Source organism: Lytechinus variegatus, chromosome 4 (assembly GCF_018143015.1).
Source record: "Lytechinus variegatus isolate NC3 chromosome 4, Lvar_3.0, whole genome shotgun sequence".
In the NCBI taxonomy this organism is placed as follows: domain Eukaryota; kingdom Metazoa; phylum Echinodermata; class Echinoidea; order Temnopleuroida; family Toxopneustidae; genus Lytechinus; species Lytechinus variegatus.
Genome location: NC_054743.1, coordinates 27,446,912 through 27,474,016, shown reverse-complemented (window position 1 = coordinate 27,474,016; position 27,105 = coordinate 27,446,912). Strand labels below are relative to the sequence as shown.

Sequence of the window (27,105 nt, the reverse complement as noted above, 5' to 3'; positions counted from 1 at the left end):
CATTACACCAACTGTGCCGATCCTTTCCTCGTGCTGATACACAGTAGGTAGCTTGTGTAAAACACTATATACAGGTACAAACAAGTAAAAAAAATAAATAACAATGAAAACTGGCATAAAGCTGAAATAAGTTTATTGTATCCATATAAGAAGATTCTATACATTTAAATTTAAAAACAAAGTTGTACTTTTTTTCAACAAATAAACAGAAGAAGACATCAATTATTCTATTCTTTTGACCATCACGGAGATAGTATAATACACATGTGAAAATGGTAAGAAAGTTGAGAGTATAAAATATATAGAAATTTCTTTTTCTTTTCCATCATGCATTCATTTTGACATATTGCATATTGATTCATTCAATAGACATATACCTGAAGAATAGTTTTCACAACAGAGACATGCTAACCTGATTCAGAAATTACCGGAGTATATTGGTTTAAATTACTATTTAATGGCTCTAAAGATTTCAAAACTACATGTATGTAGGAAATGGGATATGGAAGCTCAATGTAGATTAAAGTTCAGATGGTTTTATGATTATATTATTGACTACAGTAGGGTGACACGAAGCCATCATATTTTTATCTAAACAGCACACTTTGCTATCATACGCTGAATGATACAAAAAAATTTGTTTGTTTTATTTCATGTTACTGCTATATAATCAAGGTTTCTATTTATATGATTGAAGTCATCATATTCACTAGCAGCATACCTTGCCATGTATATGTGGGGAGTTGCTTGTTTCACTTTCATTTTACATGTATATTATATATTAAAATATAGTTCAGCATGTGACAAATCTGAGCGGCGGAAACCATAATTAAAAACTGTACAAAAACATGTACAGCGTACTGTACATACATGTACATGTACACAATTTTGAACATACATGAGCAGATGTAGATCAAAGTTGTAGAGAGAAAGTCATAAACAGATAAAAACTACTGAATGAAGACGACCATCAATTTTAAGTGCATACATGTATATCAGTTATCATGCTTTGGGTGAAAATAATCCTGATTCTCAATGTCTGATGAAAAGAGATGTGGTCAACCCGAATGAAAAAGCAGCAAAGCCAGTGAAACATACTGTACTTGCAGTTAAAAAGCAGATGGTAGATTATAAAACACTTTGAGTACCTTGCTGCGCCCCCCCCCCATCCTGCCACAAGCCCTTGACAGAATTAATACATGTACTGCATTGCAAGAAGTGCCATCCTTGCTTTAGATGTAAAATGTAATATGAGAAGTTGAAAACATTCCCACAATCTACCAGGAAAGTACATATATCATATTACAACAGTGATGGCATGTAAATTCACAACAGACACAGCTTAAATGCTAAAAGAGCTACATGTATGTAGTAGTTATTCACAAAGAATGTATTATTTCAATATACTTGATCATATCCTGGGGATCATATTTGAAAAGAGTCTTGGTCAAGAAAGCACAATTTAGAGACGATTAAAACTGCTGAAGTTTTCTGAAATATTTCAATGGATTGCTTTTATGAATATTTGAAGGAAATCACCCAATATAATAATTTAAATAATACAACACAGATATAGGAATATTTTGAAAAACCATACAACAGATTCACATAAAAACTTCTCAGCAATAAATCTTGCTTTTTACTACTGCTTAATATAACCATATGATGGCCATAATTCAATGGAAAAAGATTCAATATGTTTTTAAATGTGTGTTGTGCAATGCTTATTAACATACTGACAGCATATTGTTAATAATTTTTTATTTAGGCAATGGAAGTTTGTTGCTATTTAAAACATGCTGGAGATATTGATGAGTCCGAATATAAATGAAGAATATAATTGAAGAATCTAGAAATATGTAATAGGATCCGCCTCTGTCTTATCCACTTGGATACTGTGGAAAGTCACATCATCACGGAATGACTTGTGCAGGCGAATGACGACATATCTTTTGTCACCTGTGCCACCGGTGTTGGCCTGGGGAGGGAGAGAGAGATGGGAGCGAGAGAGAGAGAGAGAGAGAGAGAGGGGGGGGGGGGAAGGGGTAGAGAATGGGAAGAAGTGCATTACTTGAATGACAAAAAAAATACTCATTTAAAAATTACATGATCATAGTTTTTTTTAAATAAATAACAAAAAAAGGACTACATTTTAACAAGTGGAATGCCTCTGGCCGTCTCACCTGCATCACGCGATTCAACATAGCAGCAGTGCTGATTTTGAAAACTACTATAACTCGCACAAGATGTTCAGTGATACTTGGTTACTCTTATTTCCATGTTTTATGAACTAGACCAATACACTTTACAGAGATAGGATGGTAATTCAACAAATACCCCCAATGTGGCCAAAGTTCATTGACCTCACATGACCTTTGACCTTGATCATGTGACCTAAAACTTGCACAGGATATTCAGTGATACTGTACTTGATTACTCTTATGTCCAAGTTTCAAAAGTCAGATCAATAAACTTGCAAAGTTATGATGGTAATTCATCAGATACCCCCATTATTGCCAAAGTTCATTGACCTTTGACCTTGGTCATGTGACCTAAAATGCGCACAGGATGTTCAGTGATACTTGATTACTCTTATGTCCAAGTTTTATGAACTAGACCAACCAATTTTAAAAGTTATGATGGTAATTCAACAAATACCCCCAATTTGGCCAAAGTTTATTGACCCTAAATGACCTTTGACCTTGATAATGTGACCTGAAACTTGCACAGGATGTTCAGTGATACTTGATTACTATTATGTCCAAGTTTCATGAATCAGATCCAAAAACTTTTAAAGTTTTGATTGTAATTCAATAGATACCCCCAAATCGGCCAAAGGTCATTGACCCCAAATGACCTTTGACCTTGGTCATGTGACGTGAAACTCATGCAGGATGTTTGGTAATACTTGATTAACCTTATGTCCAAGTTTAATGACCTAGGTCCATATATTTCCTAAGTTATGATGATGACATTTCAAAAACTTAACCTCAGGTTAAGATTTTGATGTTGATTCCTCCAACATGGTCTAAGTTCATTGACCCTAAATGACCTTTGACCTTGGTCATGTGACATGAAACTCTAATAGAATGTTCAGTAGTACTTGATTAACCTTATGGCCAAGTTTCATGAACTAGGTCCATATACTTTCTAAGTTATGATGTCATTTCAAAAACTTAACCTCAGGTTAAGATTTGATGTTGACGCCGCCGCCGTCGCTGTCGGAAAAGCGGCGCCTATAGTCTCACTCTGCTATGCAGGTGAGACAAAAAGGACTGAAAAAAATAAGATGAATTCAAACTAAGAAAAGGAAATTATGTGCGGATAAATATTGAGAATAGTTGCTTTAATGATACTACATGAATTATGTTGTTCAGTAGTGAACACCATATCTACGAAGTAGCCATACTTACCTATTCCCTTAAATGCCATTCGATCGCCACGCTCGAATACACCCGGCAAAAATTTCTCCTATAAAAGGAGAAAAAGTCTGCAACGCAGACTAGAGCCCCGCACGACAAGAGGGAAACCCCGTCCTATACTATAAGTACCTTGCGTGCGTGGCTCACTTCCTCTTTCTTAGGCAAACGAACCTCAGATACAGAAAGAGGGGAGGTGGGAGGGTAGCATAGGTAAGTATGGCTACTTCGTAGATATGGTGTTCACTACTGAACAACATAATCTACTTCAGATACGCCATACTTACCTATTCCCTTAAATGCCAGATTCCCACGGAAACAACTATGGGAGGTGGTCAGGCCAAAGGTCAAAGCCAAGAGGCCCTACAGATCAATTCTATTATACAAGATACTAATGACAAGCTTGTAAAGTTAAACTCATACCTTGGATTAGCGATGGGGACCGGACAGGGTGGCCCTCGCAAACTTGGATTCATCACCGAGGACATCCGAGAGGTAGCAGGATGTGAATGTATTAGCGTTGGACCAATATGCCGCTTTCATTATATCCTCCATGGGTACGCCCTTGAATAAGGCCCAGGAAGCAGCCAAACCTCTTGTGTCATGGGCTCTAACTTTCTGGTGAATGATGACTGGATCACCAGCAGATTTCACTGCCTCCACAATCCAACGAGAGATAGTATCCGGCGAGACAGCCCTGTGAGGGGGAATGAAACTAACAAAAAGTTGATCGGAAGCACGAAATTGTTTAGTCTTATCAAGATACCATTTTAAAGGTAAATGCTAGTTTTGGTAACGATATCAAAATGAGTTCGTACAGAATCCAATGAAATGACCACCAAAGTGTCTGTTTGTATAAATAAAACGCATGTGCCAAAGAATTCTGGAAGAAATTGTGAAATTGCTGAGAAATCAGCAAATAAGCACAGGAATCGGGTAGGGCGTCGGGCCCGACGCCCTAAGCAATAATTATAAATTGTCCCACGTGCGCTTATCTGTGTTGGGGATCTTCGGTGTGAACATTTTTCAGCGTAGATTTCAAGATTTCACAAAGTTCAGTTAATGTAACTGTACCAGATCTAGATCCTCGGTGATATACTGACAATTAAGCCTTGTTTTACAGACTGTCTCATGAAATCAGTGTTTACTGCAACTACTGGAATTTCTCTTTAATGCTCTTACCGGGCACCAAAATCTATCCTCCCTAACTGAAGAAAAGGAACTTATGGATGGTAGAACAATTTCAAGAGGGAGAGAGGACTCCCGTTGGATCTTAGCAAGAAAACGGCCATGAGGAATAAGTCTAATCTTGTTTTTCTCCCAACGAATATGCCCAGGAGCTGTGGTAAGAGCATGGATAGAGCTACGCCTCTGACCAGAAGCCGCTGCCAGAAGGAAAACAGTTTTTATGGTTAAATCCCGCAAAGATGCATTATGCATTGGCTCAAAAGGGGGCTGACTGAGGGAGACTAACACCTGGGGAAGGCTCCAAGCAGGAGCAAGAAGCCTTCTACTGGGTCTGTTAAGAAAGAAGGACTTTAATAACCGTGACAGAAAAATAGACGAGGAAACAGATTCACCATTGTCAAAGCCTTCGTGTAGGACAGCTATGGCAGACCTGTAACCCCGAATAGTATTACATGCCAAATTCTTGTCATACAAAGATATAAAAAATTCAGCAATCTCACCTACAGATGCCCTGCATGGATTAGTCTTAGCCTGCCGACACCATCTCACATAGTGACTGAGTCTGGAGTCGTAGGTTGATCGTGTGGAAGACCGTAAACGTTCTGCTGAGAAATTGGCAGCCCGTTCAGAAAGTCCAGCCTTGATTGCTGCTGCCCTGTAATGGGCCACAGTGTGAGCCTCAGTTTGTTGGGCTCGGGGTAGTAGTGCTGGGTCCCTGGTAGTGTTGAGGCAAATAGATCTATCTGTGGGTTGCCGAAATGATTGAATATCTCCCTGGCCACAGCCTCGTGGAGCATCCATTCCGAGGGGAGATAGCGCCCCCTCGATAAGAAGTCTGCTATGTGATATGTTACCACCGTCTGGTTGTCTGACTTTATCAGGACACACTTTTCCACTATCTCGGATGCAAAGTGTTGGAGGGCTAACTGCACCGCAATCATCTCCAAACTGTTTATGTGAAAATTCATCCTCAGTCTGCAAGGGGGAACTGTATTCACTAAGCTTGCTAAGAGTCCCAGAAAAATCTGCCAAGTCTTCGCAGTCGAGAGACGACTGGACAGGAGTTGCTCCGCGACTGCTCTCATTCTCTGAACCCGGAGGGGAAGGGGGGCTGCCACCTGACTCGGGATGTCTATAAATGCTCCAAGGAAATCCGGAGTCTGAGTTGGAGTCAATCTTGATTTTTCCCAGTTTATGAGAAGGCCTAAATTTGTCGTTAACGCGATTGTGACCTTCAAGTGTCTGAGAAGGGTTTGTTCTGAGGGGGCGAGGATCAACCAATCGTCCAGATAGCAAAAAAAATTTTAACCCCTCTTCTTCTTAGCTCTGCAGCAATTACCCTGACGAGCCTTGTAAAGATGCGAGGAGCAGAGCGAAGGCCGAAAGGGAGGGCCTGGTACTGGTAAGTGTCCCCTCCTATTGCGAAACCTAGGAGATGCTGAGAGGACCTTGCTATTGGAACGTGAAGATACGCGTCCGATAAGTCTATAGATGCCGCCCACTCGTGGGGGCGAAGCAGGGGCAGGATCTTGGAGAGGCATTCCATCTTGAATGGCTTGTTTTCGATGAACCTGTTTAGTTTCTTTAGATTCAGGATCATCCTGAATTTTCCGGACCGTTTCCGAATTAGGAAGACATTTGACAAAACAATCTTTCGGCTGGAGGGCACCTTGGAAATTGCACGCTTTCTCTCCAGTTCGTTGATTTCCCTTAAAAGAGCCTCTCTCGTTTCGAGAGAGTGGGGGAGGGCAGAGGTTTGGTTAATTGTGCGAACGCATCCCGATAATCTGGGTCGATCTCGACCCGATATCCCTCCTGCACTATCCTGAGAATTAATTTGTCTCTTGTTATGAGGCTCCAATTTTTTGCAAAGAAAATGAGCCTTCCTCCTACGGGGGCGTGTAAGTCTGGGGAAAACGGTCCGGCCAAGGAGTCACAAGTGTTTAGGGGGGTACTGAGAACCGCGGGACAATCTGCGTCGACCCCGAAAGGGTGTAGGGGTCCTTTGATTGGTCTGGGGGCTCCTATCCCTGACCTCGCGTTGTGGGGGGCCCTGCGGTTGCTGGTTACTCGGCCCAGAGGCCTGCTGACGTGAGGAGGAACGTTGGCCATAAGAATGTGAAGACAACCTGTACACTGTCTTATCAGCCGTGGAAGAGGCAGAGATGGAAGATTCTAAAACTTCCTGAAAACGACCACTGAAAAGGTCATCCCCCAGGCTGGCAGTCTTTCGAGTAGTCGAGTAGCATTTTTTTCAATCTGAAGTAGGTCAATGACCTGTGAACGTCTTGCTCTCGTGCAAAGTATGGCCGTTCTCGACGCCTGTTCAAACTGGTATTCTGCAATCTTCATAACACACTCCCATATGTCTCTGCGATCCTCTGGGGAGATACCTAGTCTCTCAGATTCCCGAAAGGCTGTCAAAAGATATGTGTGATAGGTTGCTAGGCGCATAGATGCCCTGGCTGCCTGGTCAATAGAGGTCAACTGACTCTCCATACGCTTAAATCTACGTGACCCGAGTGGATTCTGATTAGAGTAGCGCGATCTCTTAGCCTTAGCATCACCAACACAAAAGGCTGCATCTGGGACTGTGGGAGTCTTGAAAGCGTGCTTAAAGTCTCGTTCCCCAAAGCGAAAGTGCTTCTTAACCACTCTGTTGGTAGGACGTAAGTCCCTTCCCCTGTCATTAAGGTAATTCAGGCAGGATGAGAAGGGTTTGTCAAGCTTCACCGCAGCCGAGTTGACAGATTGTCTCCCAAGCTCCGAATCGAGACAGAAAATAGGCTTAGATTCCTCTGAGTCGGTAGTCTCTGCCTTAAGCTGGGGGCAGTATTTCGTAATCAAATCTGCAGCCGAAACAGGCTTGCTTTCTACGCTATCGTGGCGAGAGCTGGGGGTGGAAGCAAAAATAGCTGAAGAAAAACCCTCACTAATCACTGAAACCCCCTCCTTCTCATAACGACCGCTAGCAATGCTCTGTCTCTCTGATCCTGAAGTGGAAAGTTGAGACAGCAAAGAGTCTGCCCATTTTCGCTTGCGGGATGCTATGGGCCGATGGTAGCCATATTCAGAGTTTGAATCATCCTCATTTATATCAATAGAGGGAGCATGACAGGTACTCGGGCTTCTCCCCCGAGTACGGCTTTCAATGTCCCGTTGTCCTGGCCGTGGCCGCTTCGACGGTAATCTGTCACGCCTCAGCGGCCCGTCCGGCGTCGGGGCGCCTGGGCTGTCGGGACGAGTTTTGGTCTGCGCCGCTGATCTGGTAGGGGCGCTGGTGTCGCCTGCAATCGGCTGATTCGACAAGTTCATACATTTTTGCGCCGCCTGGAACATCTTCATGAACCATGCCGCCGAGGCAATGTCCGTGTCGTCAGGGGGATGAAAACCCGTTTTTACGTCCTTCCCTGATTCCCCCATCTTCGCTTTCTTGGTGACGGGAATCGTCTCGAATTTATCCGAGTCGTCCATAGAAAACTCGGCCCCCTTAACCTTCGGTATCTTTCCCAGTAAGGTGACGGACGTCCCGAGGGTTAATTCGTCCGGAGTAGGGGTTTTAGCTGTCTTCCCCTTGGGTTTGGCCTGGGAGGGGGTCTTGACTTTTCCTTTGAGGGGGATTTTGAACCCTGTACCTCGTTTAGACCTGGCTATATTGGGGGTTTTCTTTCCTCCATCATCTTTCATAGCTCCAGTTGTTTGGCTCATTATGGTGGATAATATAGACGTGGGGCCTGAAACGTACCTCCGTCTGGTTATGGCTGTGGGATCGGATGAGGCGTGGGTACCGAGACCTCTGCCTACTTCTGTGATGAGACGTGGGTTCTGAGACCTCTGTCTACTTTTGTAATGAGACGTGGGTTCTGAGACCTCTGTCTACTTTTTGTTATGAGACGTGGGTTCTGAGACCTCTGTCTACTTTTGTAATGAGACGTGGGTTCTGAGACCTCTGTCTACTTTTTGTCCCGAGACGTGGGTGACCAGATTTCACAAAATGAAATACGGGACAATTGACAAAAGATCAACAAAGAAGCCCACACAAAGTGTTAGACTTGTGAAAAAAATATTAAGAATCAGAAGGGAAGGTGAACGAAAGAATGAAGGAGAAAAATGAAAGAGATGAATTGAGAAGGAAAGAAAATAAAGGAAAACATAAAAAATAGCAGAAAGTTAGAATAAAAGAAGGATGAAAGAAAGAATAAAAGAGATAAAAAAGTTTTCCGTAATTCTTTGAAATGAATAAAGAAAGAGAAAGAAAGGAAGGGAAGGTGAATATAATATGTGTGAAAGACAAAATAAAGGAGAGAATTAGAGGGAAAAAGGGTAAGAAAAAGAAAGAGGAAAGAAACATGTTTAGTTCATTCTTCGAAAGAAAAAAAGAAAACAGGAAGGAAGGGAAAGAAAGAAAGAATAAGGGGGAAAATAAGGACAAAAAACAAAGAAAGGAAGAAAGAGAGGGAGGGAAAATGAAGGGAGGAGAGAACGAAAACAGAGAAAATAATGGAAGGAGAGAAAGAACGAAAATAAACATGAGAGGCAGAGGGAAGGAAGCCAAGGTAATTATAAAGAAAGAAGGGAATAAGAACAAGGATATTTGATAAAGAAGGAAAGTAAGAGAAAGAAGGAAAGAAAGAAAAATGAACAGAGAGAGAAAAAGGAAAATGCTTAGGAAAGAAAGATAGGAAATAAAGTTAGATGGAACAAAAAAGGGCATGCAGGAAGGCTAGGGTGGAAAAGAAAGAAAAGGGAAAAAGTTCAAACTTCAAGTAAACAAAAAAAATCCAATCATTTGATAAAAATCATACTTTTATTTGGTGTTTTTTAAATGTATTTTAAAAATTTCAAAAAGTAAATGTTTTAGAAATGAATAAAATCTTTCAAATTGAAACATTATTGTCAAACTTAAAAATTAGATGAAACATCGCGGCATCGTACACACCAAAACTCCAAACGAAAGCTGAAACAACTAGATCTAGATTCTAGTTATGAAAACTCAATAACTTGTTCCTCCCATTACATCTCCAAATAATTAATCTGAGAATCCATAGTACAATGATAAGAATATTCCCCCGATTTTATGATTATTTTGGTGGAAAAACTATTTATCACGTGAGATTGTTTGCACCACTGAGAATTTGCTCCGATCCTACATGCCTAGCCTAGCTATAGTAGCCTGTCACACACAGGCAGGAGGCCAGTTCGTTTGCAATTTATTGGGTTAGCAAGAAAATCACCGCAGAACTTGCAAGAGTTTACAGTTATCGATTTAATTGTTGTCCCTGCTTCGTCATCTGTTGCTTATTTAATGGAAATTCGTCACTTGTAAATGTATTTACTACATTTTTTATTTCAATATTCTGAAATACGGGACAAATAGGCGTCCCGGGAAGGGTTTGTCGGGACGCCGGGACAAAGGAGCAAAATACGGGACAATCCCGGCAAATACGGGACGTCTGGTCACCCTGCCCGAGACGTGGGTTCTGAGACCTCTGTCTACTTTTGGGAAGTCTTTTACTGTTTGGGTGTATAGAAACTCTAACTGAGCGTAAGCGCCACACAACCGTTAGGTTCGGGCGCCGGCAAAAGAAAGAGGAAGTGAGCCACGCACGCAAGGTACTTATAGTATAGGGCGGGGTTTCCCTCCTTGTCGTGCGGGGCTCTAGTCTGCGTTGCAGACTTTTTCTCCTTTTATAGGAGAAATTTTTGCCGGGTGTATTCGAGCGTGGCGATCGAATGGCATTTAAGGGAATAGGTAAGTATGGCGTATCTGAAGTAGATTACCCTCAAATACCAAGCTTATTTTTTTTATTGCAGTACATTATTCACTGCTTTCACAGACAAGCTTTAATACATGTATATTCCTACAAAATGGTGTTTCACTCTGAATGAAACTAATGAATGAACAGTTACGAACTATGGGAAGAATATTTAAATAACTACTGAGCTAATATCTATCATTCTGTTTATTCTTCTGATTCTTTTTTTTATACAGTCAGTGTGAAATATAGCTTTAGAAGATATGAAAATGCCTCATGGGAAATATTTTCAGAGAGTGAAAATCTGAACCAATGTTTTGAATCAATATGATAGGAAAGATTTTCTATTAACCACCATTTTGAAAGAAGTTCTCCAGACTGAAAATTATGTGACTTTTATGTAATTTATATGCCATTGTAAATTTTGAATGTCTATCTGCAGATCAAATATCTCACTTGAACAAAACATCAGAAAAGGAATAACAAACTACACTGCAAAGATTTGCACGTGTGAACTCCAAATTATTGATTTTCACCTTCAAGTTCTTGACTACATGTACGTACCAATGACCTATGTAAAACAATCATTGCTGAAATTATTTCATGACAGGGGAGACAAGTTTTACACACGTGTACATGGATAGAGAATTATGATTTTATGTCAATAAAATAAGAAAAAAAGGGACTTGACATCTTTAGCCTACCTTAATTAGAGCTTTACATGTACAGATGGCATATAACTATTTTCACAAAATATTGCTGAACTTTAAAATCAAATATCAAACTTCATTATTTTTCATCAGATTTTGATGAGGTTTTCAGCATTTTGCTTGTTGAATTTTATTGTTTATTATATTTTTTAAATTAAAGTTACATTTGACACTTAATAAAAAAGGACACATTGAATTAGGCCTTTTTTAACGTGGATGACCATGCCACTATGGGTACAAATTTTGGGGTGATTTTTAAAGGCAATTACATGTATTTAACAGGGGTGACAATGGCTTATTTGTATCTTCCTTTAAAGTATAACACTTTTTTTTGGTAGTCCCAAGAGATTTTACTTGGCAGACTCAAACCGTATATTCATAATCATTCCTACATGTTTGACACATACCTTTATGAAATAGTTGACTCCATTCACAAGTTGGGTTGCATATGCTACAGGTGTCAATTCATCAAATTTCCTTCCTGCCTTTAGCTCTGCATCGGGCCTTACCTGCATGAAAATAATAGAGATTTGGGGTTGGCTTGGTTACATCTTGGGGTTATCTCCATACACATTTTACAACCATACATACATGTAGTTTACCATCAAAGTAGAAAAGGTTAACAATAATCAGAAAACAAATGGCATAATCAATAATTGTAGACATTTTTTTGTGAAACAAACCCAAATACAATGTATGTACATGAATTTATGAAAAAAAATGCAGGCCTGTTGTGACCGTCAACTCGAGCTAAACTTTAATTCATTATTGGTTATGATTTACTGATTACTATCAATAAACTAATTGCAAAAGCTTAACAATATTAGACAACAAAGTACACTATACCTGAAATCCTGATGAAGACATTGTTTGTCATTTATACTGAGAATAACGAAATTAACTATGAAATTTACATTATGCGGGAGACCACCATCTCAAAATCAATCTCAAAGCATGAAACTGAGAGCATTCAATAAACGTTATGCATTTATTCATTCATTCATTTATTCAATTTTTCCAACAAAATTTATAAGCAATAATTACAATAAATAAAATATAACATCAGAAAATACAAATGACATAAATATTCAAATAAACCAAATATAAAGAATATACACCTGATACAGAAGATAATATATCAAAAATCTTGGAAAAACGGAGTGGTCCATTTATATGACTGTATGTGATGTACAGAGTACAGCATATAATACACCCATAATTTTGGTAATTGGAGCTAATATTGTAGCAACATGATATTTAAATTGAGGTTATCCACACATGAATAAGAAAAATATAATTTCATGAATTTCTTGAAAGCAAATTGTAGGGTACAGAAGTACAAGTAGAATGAAATAGCAGCTTGCATTAAGGTGCATACAAATATCTTTTATTGCACAAGAATGATCTCCTGTGCTATCTCAATTGTCAATTTGGGGAAGAGAGAATGTTAATGAACAGATGGTGACCTTAGAGCTAAATGTACTGGTGATTGAAGTCAATGGTCTACGGAAGATCATCACAAAGTCATTAATATATTTCCACTACTCATACAGTGGTACACAGCTTTTATTAGGTCAAGATTTAAATCTGCTTTTACTTGACTAAAAACAGCAACAAACATTAATTTTCTTTAATATTAATATAATTACAATGATGATGATGATAATGATTAGGTCAAGATTTAAATCTGCTTTTACTTGACTAAAACAGCAACAAACATTAATTTTCTTTAATATTTATATAATTACAATGATGATGATGATAATGATGGTGATGATGATGATAATAACAATAATACAACAATGATGATAATGATATAAAATAATCCTAATAGTAAAAATAGCAAAAGGTTGGAAATTCACACTTTTGAGAAGTGATTTTTATTTATCATTATTTTTTTTATTGCATTGCAAACATGTATTGTATGTGCACACATAATGTACAATGTCTTGATTACAGGCTCATTTTGCCATTACTCTTAATCTTAGATTGAACAGAATGAATAGAATGAGAATGGTACTGAAAAACAATACCCTACACAAGGCTCGACATTAGCGGTGGCCCGGTGGCCCGGGGCCACCAAAAATTCATCTCGGGCAACCATTATTGAAAAAATGTTAAGTTTTGGTGGCCCGAATCGGGCAACCAATAATTTTCAAAGTAGCGCAATTTTTCTCCCGATTTTGCATGCATTTATCAACCTTCTACAGTTAAAATTGCAAGCCAATTCGTTATGCGCCTTTTTTGTTAATCTACACACAAATACACACACACAAAGAGTGCATAGTCATGACAGTATGTAGGCCTACCGCTAGCATACAGTAACTATTATTCAGCCGGCCGTGCCGGCTGTCTGGCTGAGCTTTGCATGCATGAAACCAATGCAGCTAGCTGTGCACGAGCAGACTATTCAGACCCAGGGAGCTGCGATACGAAATGTTACTGCTAAGAAATCTTCCCAGAACTTTGGAAATCTACGTCAAAGTCACATTTTACACCAATGAAATGCCCTTCTACAGTCCATATTACTGAAACCTGATTAATAGAAAGCATTAAAAGGAGGAATTATGACCTCTCTTTTGACTCAAAAAGACCGATTTCCAAATGCATTAATACACATAGGTGAGTACATCACAGTCCCATATGTGCATTTGTATGTATGTTGATATTTGGTTTATTTCGAAGCTGTGTCTCTTTGAGCCAAAAATAAATAGGCCACTCTTTCTTTCTTGTTTACAAATGACTTCTTAAACCACTCTTAAGGAAGTAAATACTTTGGGAAGGCATTTCATTGATATGACATGTGATTTTTTTTCCATCATTTTGTCAAATATAGGGAAGAAATTGTCTCACTGTTTTTTCCAGATAACTTTTTTTGCCATTTTATTTTTTTCTTTCATTTTTTTCAGTGATTAAACCATTTATACCCCTTCCCATTGAAAATACCTGATTAAAGAACATGTTTCTACTGAATAATAATAATTTTCCCCATTTTTTGATAATTTTGTTTTATTTATTTTTCTTAAATTTTCTTTTGTTTTTCTCAAAATTTTTTTTATGACCTGTTCTTTGTTTTTTCTTTCTTTATTTTTTCTTTTGTTTTATGCAAAGTAAAATAACAGCAAGCACGATTTATATACAAGATGTACAAAGAATAGTGGTACGTGTTAGTGATTGCAGAATACTTCAGTTTGTTTTATTCATTTTTAATTAATGTTTTTCTTTATATTTTTCGGGCCACCAAACTTTATTAGTGGGCCACCAAAAAAAATTATTTGAAGGTTTTGGTGGCCCGAACGGGCCACCACCAAAAAAAGTTAATGTGGAGCCTTGCCCTACATGTATACCCAGTGCAGTATATCATGTACATACACTACAGTAAAGTCAGACAAAATATTATTTTTTGTTTATGTTTGAGAGCTGCTTTCCACAACTTACCGTAATGCCTAAATCTGCAACATTGAATAAGCTTTAACATTCCGATGAATTGGAATTTTCAGTGCTCTCTTTTTTTTAGTTTCCGGGGCTCTCCTAAGCATTTGAACTAAATAACCCCCAGCCCCTGAGTAATTTGATATCTTAGACTATTTGGTCTGTATTCTAAACTCTAGTATTTATAACTTAAAGCCCTGAAAGTCACTGCTTAAACCATGTCCCAAACACATGTAGGCTACATGTATGTGGTTCAAAAGTGGGTAGCTATTAAAGAGTGCCATATTGTCCTACTATTAGTTAAGTATTTGATTTTACAATTAAAATCAAGTTTCTGCATATAAAAGCAAATGAAATAACAAGAGAAATGCACAAATACTGTACACATGTGTACAATGCATTGAGTACAACAATGCTCTAATAAGAAAATTCATATTTTATTAAAAAATTTCTTCATGAAATCTATCTTAAATAATCCTATCCCAGTGTTGAGAAATACTTCCAAAATTCATTTTGCCCAATTGATTGTGGGCCCGGCACACACTGTGCAGTGCCAGAAATCATTGGATCTCTTAACGTCTTTTTGGTCTGATGCAGCTGGGGACTGACCTCCCGGTTGCACTTTTGTGAGTCGGACAATCTACCAACTGAGCCAACACACTGGTTTGGCTTCTCATTATTTTAGCAGACTTAGATCCTGTTCTCATTTTCTCAGTACCATCCTAAAACTAGTTTTACTGGAAACTAATCATGGAAACTAGTAATGAGAACGGCCGAAGTGGTCTTGGAAGCTATCTTCCAAACCGGTTTGGAAAACCACCTAGCAATGAAGTTTTCAAGATCGCTCTGACTCAATAACTGGTTTCAGTGTAAGTGAGGAGACAACCCTTCCTCAGGAAGCAATTTTCGCATATTTTGTGTGCGCTACTCAACATACTGTGTGTTGAATGTTTAAATGCGGGTCTGTGGTTTCGAATTTCACGCAAAACATGTCAACCCACTGAGAGCATTCCTGGAGCAACAAGACAAGATCGCTAAACAAAACTTTTTTTGTTTTACAAAACTTTTTTTACAAACTGGTTTCCAGTAAACAAGTACTGAGAACAAGATAGATCTACATACATGTAAACCAGACTCGAGCCCTGGCATGCCTGGCCTGGGAGCATATCATGAAAGGACTTGTCAGTGTCACTAAGCTCATTGTCACACGTATTATCAAAGTTTACATAGTTAGTAACACTAACACTGCATAAGGCGGCAGTGTATACAGCCACACGCGTGTGTCTTTACCATCCAGCCACACGCGTGTGGTTATATCCAGAACACCTATCTGTGGATACCGCCACACGCCGCCAGTAATAACAGTAAAACACGTATGTAGGTCTGACCGTCTATATCACGATCAAAATAACCTCATTTCTTCATTAAATTCTTACATTCTAAACCCCTTTGATATCCTTAGATCGTTTCAATTTCATTCTCACCGTCTTCTCTCCTTGCTTTTCTTGTCTTGTTACAAACGGTCGTCTGTTTAACAGCAAATTCTCTTTTTCTACTTGTGTCGATTCTGGCTTCCTTCGCGGTGGCAGACCCATACAGCGTTAGCGCAGCGCAGTAGTAGACATACACAGTTTGGGTTTCGTACGTACGCACGTACGCGCACATAGCCTAGAGTCAGTAGAGAATCGACACAAGTAGAAAAAGTGTGGAAATTTGCTATTTAACAGGCGGCCTTTTGTAACAAGACAAGAAAAGCAAGGAAAGAAGACGGTGAGAATGAAATTGAAACAATTTAAAGAAATCAGAGTGGTTTAGAATGTAAGAATTTAATGAAGAAATGAGGTTATTTTGATCGTGATATAGACGGTCAGACCTACATACGCGTTTTACTGTTATTACTGGCGGCGTGTGGCGGTATCCACAGATAGGTGTTCTGGATATAACCACACGCGTGTGGCTGGATGGTAAAGACACACGTGTGTGGCTGTATACACTGCCATACTAGTCCGGCAGCCCAGGAGGTTTATTCAACCGAAAGCCGGACAAGCAAATGACCCCATAGCTGGATGGCATGGACCTTGAAGTTTACAAAAATGCATTGCTGCCGGGTTCTATGCGTGGTCTTCCCTCCGAAATGACGTAATATATGACGTCACTACAAAATGGCCCTATTTCACAATTTTTCAGACATTGTACACATAGCATGAAGTCAAGGGAGAATATCTCAGCCAAATCACGCTTGTTTTGTATGAAACTTTCACAATGTATTGTTCGAGTAGTGCACAAGAGATATGCAAAATTTCACGAACAGAAATTATTGTTTACATATGCAAATTACGTAATGAAATTTGCATATCATTAGTTTTGGAGATTTCTCGCATAAAAAATTGTCAAAAATCGATTTAGAAATTTATTTTCTTTTGTAGTGTACTTTATTTGATATTTTTTCTCTCAAGCATAATATCATTGTCTTCATCTATATCTCTACTTTAAGAAAATATATAACAGTAATTGAAAAAGACATTATAGACTGGGATTTCAGCCCCCTTTCCAATATGGTGCGCACGTAGAAATCGTGCGTTTTTGGCCTATTTTCACCATATGGCTGACGTGTGCGAACGATATGCCTACTTTATTGATGTTTCCTGCATTTTGCATGATATTAAATCTTCCAAACAACATATTTTCTTCTTCATTATGTCTCTGGTGATCAATCAATGATTTCAGCAAAAATTGATTGCCCACTGGGCAGTCTATATGCTACGTTTTCAGCCTAGTTTTCAACAACGAACCTATACAATGTAAGACTGCATCGTTGTAGTCGAGCCGGATAAGAGGTTCCTGTGTACCATCAAAATACTTTTCACTCAATTTTTCAATCAACGTTTTGGTATTTGTCTAAACTGTCTCGTTAATGAATCTTGATGTTCCCTTCCCAAAATCGTGTCCAACGGGGTTCAAAATTGATATCTTTGGCGGCCCTCTTGGACTTTTTTAAAATGAAAATCAATTATTTTCATATTTTATTGCACAGAGTCTGACAATGGGACAATCTTTTAATCAATACGCATTTCTCTATGATTGGGATAGTAGAAATCGATTTAATTCGTTTTCTGATGATATATTTTGAAATAAAATTTATCCCGAAATGGGCATGATTTTGGTCAAAAATTTGCATGTGCATTGATATCTATCTGTTCAATCATTAACATCAACAACTATTTCAAAATATCAGCATTCGACACGAAAGAGGATATAATATACCGATAATACTGTAACGCTTCATGACAATATGTATGTCTTTATTTGCTTAGTTAAAGGGCAAATACCATTATTATCCATTTATTGGAAAATATGCCACTTTGGAGCCCATATTAAGGCAAAAAAACGTTTCTGATATGGAATAAAGCCACTTTCATTCTTTTTAAACTACATGGAGATAAGAAGGGTAGAGTTTCCTCTATCTGCTACTAGCATACTGAAGCATACCCCTTCAGGAAGCGTCGAAATCACCCACCCTTTTTCATATTTTACCTATTTGTGGGAAAATATGCTTTTTCAAGCCCCCATTGAGGCAAAAAGTGTTGCTGCTAGGTAGTAAAACTACTTTTATTGCTTTTAAACTATATGGAGACGAAAGAGTAGAGTTTCCTCTATCTGCTACATATAAAGAGGTGTTGGCATATTGGAACATACCCCCCTTATGGGGTCGCCGAAATCACCTACCCTTTTCCATATTTACCTATTTATGGGAAAATATGCTATTTTCGAGCCCCCATTGAGGCAAAAGGTGTTTCTGCTATGTAGTAAAACTACTCTTAGTGCTTTTAAACTATATGGAGACGAGAGAGTAGAGTTTCCTCTATCTGCTACATATAAAGAAGTGCTGGTACCATAAAGCCTACCCCCTTTAGGAACTGCCAAAGTTACCCGCCCCTTTTACGTAATTTGCAAAATCATGGGAAAATATGCTATTTTCGAGCCCCCATTGAGGCAAAAAACGTTTCTGATATGGAATAAAGCCACTTTCTTTCTTTTTAAACTACATGGAGATAAGAAGCGTAGAGTTTCCTCTATCTGCTACTAGCATACTGAAGCATACCCCTTCAGGGAGCGTCGAAATCACCCACCCTTTTTCATATTTTACCTATTTGTGGGAAAATATGCTTTTTCAAGCCCCCATTGAGGCAAAAAGTGTTGCTGCTATGTAATACGGCCACTTTCATTGTTTTTAAACTATGTGAAGACAAGAGTAGAGTTTTCTCTATCTGCTACAAAAAAGGTGTGCTGTTACAGCAAAGCCTACCCCCTCTGAGGACTGCTAAAGTTACCCGATAATTATACGTATTTTGCCCATTAATGGGAAAATATGCTATTTTCGAGCCCCCATTTGGGCAAAACGTGCTTCTGCTATTTAGTAAAACCACGTTTATTATTTTCAAACTATATGGAGACAAAAGAGTAGAGTTTCCTCTATCTGCTACATATAAAGAGGTGTTGGCATATTGGAACATACCCCCTTAGGGGGTCTCCGAAATCACCTACCCTTTTTCCATATTTTACCTATTTATGGGAAAATATGCTATTTTCGAGCCCCCATTGAGGCAAAATGTGTTTCTGCTATGTAGTAAAACTACTTTTATTGCTTTTAAACTATATGGAGACAAAAGAATAGAGTTTCCTCTATCTGCTACATATAAAGAAGTGCTGGTACCATAAAGCCTACCCCCTTTGGGAACTGCCAAAGTTACCCGCCCCTTTTACGTAATTTGCAAAATCATGGGAAAATATGCTATTTTCGAGCCCCCATTAAGGCAAAAGGTGTTTCTGCTATGTGGTAAAACTACTCTTATTGCTTTTTAGCTATATGGAGACGAAAGAGTAGAGTTTCCTCTATCTGCTACATATAAAGAAGTGTTGACATATTGGAACATACTCCCCTTGGGGGGTCGCCAAATTCACCTAACCTTTTTCCATATTTACATATTTATGGGAAAATATGCTATTTTCGAGCCCCCATTGAGGCAAAAGGTGTTTCTGCTATGTAGTAAAACTACTCTTATTGCTTTTAAACTATATGGAGACAAAAGAGTAGAGTTTCCTCTATCTGCTACATATAAAGAAGTGCTGGTACCATAAAGCCTACCCCCTTTAGGAACTGCCAAAGTTACCCGCCCCTTTTACGTAATTTGCAAAATCATGGGAAAATATGCTATTTTCGAGCCCCCATTGAGGCAAAAGTTGTTTCTGCTATGTGGTAAAACTACTCTTATTGCTTTTAAACTATATGGAGACAAAAGAGTAGAGTTTCCTCTATCTGCTACATATAAAGAGGTGTTGGCATATTGGAACATACCTCCCTTGGGGGGTCGCCAAATTCAACTACCCTATTTCATATTTTAATTATTTATGGGAAAATATGCTATTTTCGAGCCCCCGTTGAGGCAAAAGGGGTTTCTGCTATGTAGTAAAACTACTCTTATTGCTTTTAAACTATATGGAGACGAAAGAGTAGAGTTTCCTCTATCTGCTACATATAAAGAGGTGCTGGTACCATAAAGCCTACTCCCTTTTGGAACTGCTAAAGTTACCCGCCCCTTTTACGTAATTTGCAAAATCATGGGAAAATGTGCTATTTTCGAGCCCCCATCGAGGCAAAATGTGTTCCTGCTATGTAGTAAAACTACTCTTATTGCTTTTAAACTACATGGAGACGAAAGAGTAGAGTTTCCTCTATCTGCTACATATAAGAGGTGTTGGCATATTGGAACATACCCCCTTAGTGGGTCACCAAAATCACCTACCCTATTTCATAATTTGACTATTTTGGGGAGAATATGCTATTTTCGAGCCCCCGTTGAGGCAAAAGGGGTTTCTGCTATGTAGTAAAACTACTCTTATTGCTTTTAAACTATATGGAGACGAAAGAGTAGAGTTTCCTCTATCTGCTACATATAAAGAGGTGCTGGTACCATAAAGCCTACTCCCTTTTGGAACTGCTAAAGTTACCCGCCCCTTTTACGTAATTTGCAAAATCATGGGAAAATGTGCTATTTTCGAGCCCCCATTGAGGCAAAATGTGTTCCTGCTATGTAGTAAAACTACTCTTATTGCTTTTAAACTACATGGAGACGAAAGAGTAGAGTTTCCTCTATCTGCTACATATAAGAGGTGTTGGCATATTGGAACATACCCCCTTAGTGGGTCACCAAAATCACCTACCCTATTTCATAATTTGACTATTTTGGGGGAGAATATGCTATTTTCGAGCCCCCATTGAGGCAAAAGGTGTTTCTGCTATATAGTAAAACTACTCTTATTGCTTTTAAACTATATGGAGACGAAAGAGTAGAGTTTCCTCTATCTGCTGCATATAAAGAGGTGTTGGCATATTGGAACATACCCCCCTTATGGGGTCGCCGAAATCACCTACCCTTTTTCCATACTTTACCTGTTTATGGGAAAATGTGCTATTTTCGAGCCCCCATTCAGGCAAAAAGCGTTTCTGCTATATGGTGAAGCCAGTTTCATTCTTTTGAAACTACATGGAATTAAAGGAGTAGACTTTCTTCAATCTGCTGCTAATAAATGGTTGCACAGCAAAGTCTATCCCCTCCGGGGGTTCCCAAAGTCACCCACCCCTTTTCCATATTTTTTCCAATATGGGGAAAATCTGCCAATCTTGGAGCCTCTAAAGAAGGTAGCAGTCGATGTACCGCACTTTTTTTTACATGTAGCTGATAGAAAAAAATGCCTCTTCTTTTATTTCAAAGTGGTTTCCAAAATCAAAGCTAGCTTTACTATATAGCAGAAATGCCCTTTTGTCTGATTGGGGGCTCAAACATTGCATTTTTTACAATAAAGAATGAAAATAGACATATGTAACTGATAAAGAAGATCCTACTTTGTCATCTTTATGTGGTTACAAAACAAAAACAAGGGCTTTACCGCAAGGCAGAAACACTGTTTGCCTCAAAATGACTAATTTTCCGAGAAACTGGCAAGATACGAAAAAAAGATTGGGTGACTTTGGCAGCCCCCTGAGGGTTAGGCTTTGCTATGCCCCAATTTCTTTATATGTAGCTGATAGAGAAAAGTGATTTAAAGGAAAAAATTACATACTCAAAACAAAATGTTACCACATTGGGGGCTCCGAAAAGCACGATATCATAATAGTCAAGCTATGGATAATGGTATGGTACTGTATGTAACATTTACTGGTTCTTGTGGGACTATGCTTTAAGGTGCCCGAGAGTAATTGCATGCAAAATGAAAATGCAGAGCAATGCCTCGAACTTCTATCTTTTTCAAGAGATTTAATCATCATAAAAATTGCTTTGTGTAGAAAATGTCTTTTACCATCATACACATGATACAAGTAATACATACCTTTCTATCGATCGCTAAGTACGTTATTTTCTGCATGTTAGGCACATCAACAAAGGCGATCGGATGCAAGATGAAACAGATAGATGTCAATGCACTTTAACATTTTGGTTCAAAATTTTTGATGAATTCTTTTTTTAATATATTAACCGGACTAATCAGCGACGATATTAAAACAATTTCAACCGATTTCTACTATCCAAATCCTAGTGAAATGCGTATTGATTTAAAATTTCCCATTGTCAGACTTTGTGCAATAAAATATGAAAATAATTGATTTTCATTAAAAATGTCCAAGAGGGCCGCCAAAGATATCAATTTTGAACTCCGTTGGACACGATTTTGGGAAGGGAACATCAAGTTTTATTAACTAGACACTTTAGGCAAATACCAAAACATTGAGTGAAAAATGTTTTGATGGTACATAGAAACCCCCTTATCCGACTCGACTACAACGATGCAGTCATACATGGTATAGGTTCGTTGTTGAAAACTAGGCTGAAAACGTAGCATATAGACTGCCCAGTGGGCAATCAAATTTTGCTGAAATCATTGATTGATCACCAGAGACATAATGAAGAAGAAAATATGTTGTTTGGAAGATTTAATATCATGCAAAATGCAGGAAACATCAATAAAGTAGGCATATCGTTCGCACACGTCAGCCATATGGTGAAAATAGGCCAAAAACGCACGATTTCTACGTGCGCACCATATTGGAAAGGGGGCTGAAATCCCAGTCTATAATGTCTTTTTCAATTACTGTTATATATTTTCTTAAAGTAGAGATATAGATGAAGACAATGATATTATGCTTGAGAGAAAAAATATCAAATAAAGTACACTACAAAAGAAAATAAATTTCTAAATCGATTTTTGACAATTTTTTATGCGAGAAATCTCCAAAACTAATGATATGCAAATTTCATTACGTAATTTGCATATGTAAACAATAATTTCTGTTCGTGAAATTTTGCATATCTCTTGTGCACTACTCGAACAATACATTGTGAAAGTTTCATACAAAACAAGCATGATTTGGCTGAGATATTCTCCCTTGACTTCATGCTATGTGTACAATGTCTGAAAAATTGTGAAATAGGGCCATTTTGTAGTGACGTCATATATTACGTCATTTCGGAGGGAAGACCACGCATAGAACCCGGCAGCAATGCATTTTTGTAAACTTCAAGGTCCATGCCATCCAGCTATGGGGTCATTTGCTTGTCCGGCTTTCGGTTGAATAAACCTCCTGGGCTGCCGGACTATACTAGTAATAGGCCTTACCGGTACAAATTTTCAAAGATTTTTAACTAAAAAACTAAAAATAAAACAAATACAAATCATGATTGAAAATAGTTGAAGAAATTAGTATTGGGGAGGCCAGTATTGGAATGTTAATTCACTATCTTTTTAAAAGTATACTTGCCTTATCAAGCAATCCCTGAATTAGATTCTTATCTTCGGCGCTAACTAAACCATTTTCAAGCGACGTCACGCCTGTCATCCCACCCACTCGCTTCTGTTCCGCCATAGCTGCCCCGATGATTCCAAGCAATAGAACCCCCAACAACACCAGCTTGTTCGCTGTGATATGATAGAAAGAAGATCGAAATAAAGAGTCGTTCGATGTGGTGGTCATTGCACGAATATTCTTCACTGAAACTCGGAAATGAAACGTTGACCTAGTTGGGCTTTATTGTCTGTGTTTCTTCGACTTCGAACAGGAATTATATTATTTGACTTGAGAGATGTTTGTTTTCGTGTTACAGTGCAGTACAGCTGCTAATCACAGTCACATGACCAGTGTTTCCAAGCTAGTCTTTATCACATTCGTTTATAATCTTTGGTCAAACACATAAAGTTCTTCTAATAAAAACTGTACTTGGATCCCTACTATTTTATTGGATTTTTTTATATTGCTGTGATTGCTATTTTTCAATATCTGATTCCGGATTAGGACATAATGTTGTGCATCACATTATAATACACTATATTGGGTCTAGGATATAAAGACTAGCAATATGTTGCTGAGGATGAGTTCAGTGAGATTTGGGCACAAAGTGCCAGTGGCGTATCAAGGAAAAACGTTGCCCGGCCCGGGGGTGGGGGTATTGTAAGAAAAGTGTGCCCCCACGAAAATTTAGATGACGACGGAAAGTGCTAAATTTTTCGACCCATTCCACCCTAGACAGCAACGTCGTTTCCTTTCCATTTTCATGTCGCGGTGATTATCTTCTTCCATTTTCTTCCCTTTCTATTTTTTTTCTCTCTGGCGCCCCAAAGAGGGGGCACCCTTGTCCCCCCCACCCGGTATATAGCCTACGCCACTGAGACCATTCATCCAAGTCAGAACAGCTGCTCGCCATGCTTCATAAATTTCATAAACATTGAACAAAACTTGGGTTCAAGGTTAATTTCGAGATTTTCTGCCGAAATCACTGAGCTGGCGTACATGTACGTATTGAGGGAAACAAGGGGGGGGGGGGCGAAACATGACGGAGGCGTACTAAATAAAATAATGAAAATCTAATATCATGACAAATACTATCACATGACTGCTTAGAACGATGTGCCCTTTTAAAATCCCTACTTTTTTCATATAGGGGCCGGGGGAGGCCCCACGAATAGGCCCCACATGCCACAGTGCCTGAAATTACATAGAATAACTTCGCACAATTAGTAAATCTTTTGATCCTCGATCAATAGGAACGACACCCCGGCCGTTTCATTACCGGAACTGATTCAAACGTGGTTAATTATTTCTACTACTAGTAAAGCCTCAAATGTGACAAATTAATCTGAGTTAATCAATCCTCAATATAATATTGATTAGAAATTTCTCAATAGTTAGCTCTGAAAATGTAACCACACATCGCAGGATTTAACCAGAACATATCGGCTCGTATTCTGAACTCGGGTTTAAATTAAACCTTGGTTTAAAGTTGTGGTTTAACTATGGAGAGCCAATTGGGGTACAATTCCCTAACAATATACATCCAATTTATTAACTCATATGACGCCAGAATTGTCTGTGAATGATAACTGAAGTATTTTTCTTCATTATGAAAGTAAAAGGAAACGGAATAGTAAATAAAAGAAATATACAATATAAGCAGAATTTTCGAGTATCTGGCTTCCCATAATTTTAGACCAGACTTAGACCATGGTTTAATTTAAACCTGACTTCAGAATACGGGCCATCAAATTTATTCCATTATTGGCGGCGATCCCGGTGGAGGTGTGGACGTACGTGCCCGCCCCCTCGATTTAAGAAATTTAGTATGCAGGAACCTATCGAGAGAGTCGTCTCTTCACCCCTGACCCCCCTCCCTCCCGTGATGGACAAAATATCTCACGAAATTGGCGACTTTAATTATTGAACACATTCATCATTATCTATAATGAATTGTAAAAGTAATAAACGCATGGGGGTGGGGGACCAGAGCTTAAATCAGAAGTCTTTAACTACTCCTATCTGGCCAGGATCACTACCCATAGTGCAGTCTGATCAGTGTAGTCTCTTTAGAATGATGGCATGTTTTAATTCACCACTCTGTAGTCCATACGCTATAACTACGCAATTATCATGACTATAGCAAAACAAGAGCCTTGAGTCTCAAAAACATTTCAGGGTCTTTATACAAATAAAATTATGAGACGATTTATTATCTGATGAAAGGTATATTTCAAGACAAGCTAATATCATTGTAGCACATAGTACTTAATGGAAGTTAAGTGAAGGAAAAAAAATTAGGGTGGCAGAGCGTGTGGAGTGTCTGTGTGAATGGTTGCCTTTTTATTTTGCTGTTGTTGTTTTTTTATAGTTGTATTTATTTCCTCAGAGGCGGGGATTGTAATATTGTATTTTATATGAAATTAGTTTTATATAAAATACAATGTATAATATTGTATTTTATATAAAACTAATTTCATTGATTCATTTGGAGATAAATATTACGTAATAAAGAAAAAAAGAAATTAAAAAAATGATTATTTTCTGTTTAGTAAATTTATTCAAACGAAATTCGAGGGGGGCGCAAGCGAAGGTTGCGTGTGGGTGGGGGTGATTCTCTATAAAGATAAACGAGAAAGAGAGAGAGAGAGATACATAGAAATGGAGAGAGAGAGCTCTCACACACACACACACACAGTGAAACACGGGGGGGAGGGGGAGAGATGGAGAGAGAGAGAGCTTTATAGGGGGGGCGGAAGGAGGGAGGAGAGGGACAGAGACACAGTTATTTGAAAAGCGAAAGTGTACAGCCGACATCTTACGAAGACAGCATTGTTGTCGTAATATTCATCATGGTATATTACATGCCTAACTGGTGATGAATGCCGTTCTCTTGCTGATGGGCATGAATCATTACTTGGCCTACTCATTACTGTTTAAATATGTTAAAGGCAAATCCACAATATAAAATTGGATGATGATGAATAGCATTATTTTGTATAACGGCATTTCTCTGTAAACAAAACAAAAACAAACTTTCAAAGGCGTCGGCACCCCAATTTGACGCACATTAATTCACAAAGTTGCTCGAAAATACTTCAGATTTGAAGGTCTCATCAGACTCAGAGGAGTGTTCTTAAAAACACCATTTGGTATCCCTAGCGGACCACATCCAGGGGTGTTGAAATTACACACTGAAGATTGAACATAACACCTAAGAGTGTAAAGTAACGACCAAAGGTGTTGTAATAACACACGTTGGTGTTGAATGAAAACCAACAAATTAACACTGGATTAAAATGACTGGTGTAGTCTTCTACCTCAGTTTTTACTGTGCACCTAGATGCACATAAAGTTTTGTACAAATAAAGCAGAAAAAATCAGACAAACTAACTGAGAAAGTAATGTCGAAAACTATTAAAAGTTATAATTGATATTACTATGTAGACATTCACTACATTTACTTGATAAACTAGGAAATTCAAAGCATGTATAGATACATGATTCAATAATTAAAGAACAGGAAACAAAGTAATTAAAGATTGATATATTTTTTGATAACTAAAATGGAAAAAATGAGGGAAAATAAATTAGAGAGAAGAAAGTACTTAATCGTATAACTCAGTGCAATGCTGCCCGTAAATGTTCTCTTTTCTTTTAGATTTGCTCACTTCTAAAATCGAATTTGTTTTCAAATTTTAAGTTCTCTTTGGAGTTACAATTTATACTGGTAAAACATTATAGCATCTTCCCCTCGT

The 27,105-nt window shown here is 38.4% G+C and overlaps 1 protein-coding gene across 1 annotated transcript; it reads right to left on the bottom strand.

Moving 5' to 3' along the window:
- Positions 1 to 116: 116 nt before the first annotated feature.
- LOC121413743 (cystatin-A2-like) lies at positions 117 to 23,673 on the bottom strand. The gene is made up of 3 exons (XM_041606670.1): positions 23,321 to 23,673; positions 11,481 to 11,582; positions 117 to 1,978 (listed from the first exon to the last, which is right to left on the bottom strand). The coding sequence occupies exons 1-3, from the start codon at positions 23,531 to 23,533 to the stop codon at positions 1,850 to 1,852; spliced, it is 444 nt and encodes a 147-aa protein (XP_041462604.1). The 5' UTR covers positions 23,534 to 23,673; the 3' UTR covers positions 117 to 1,849.
- Positions 23,674 to 27,105: the final 3,432 nt, after the last annotated feature.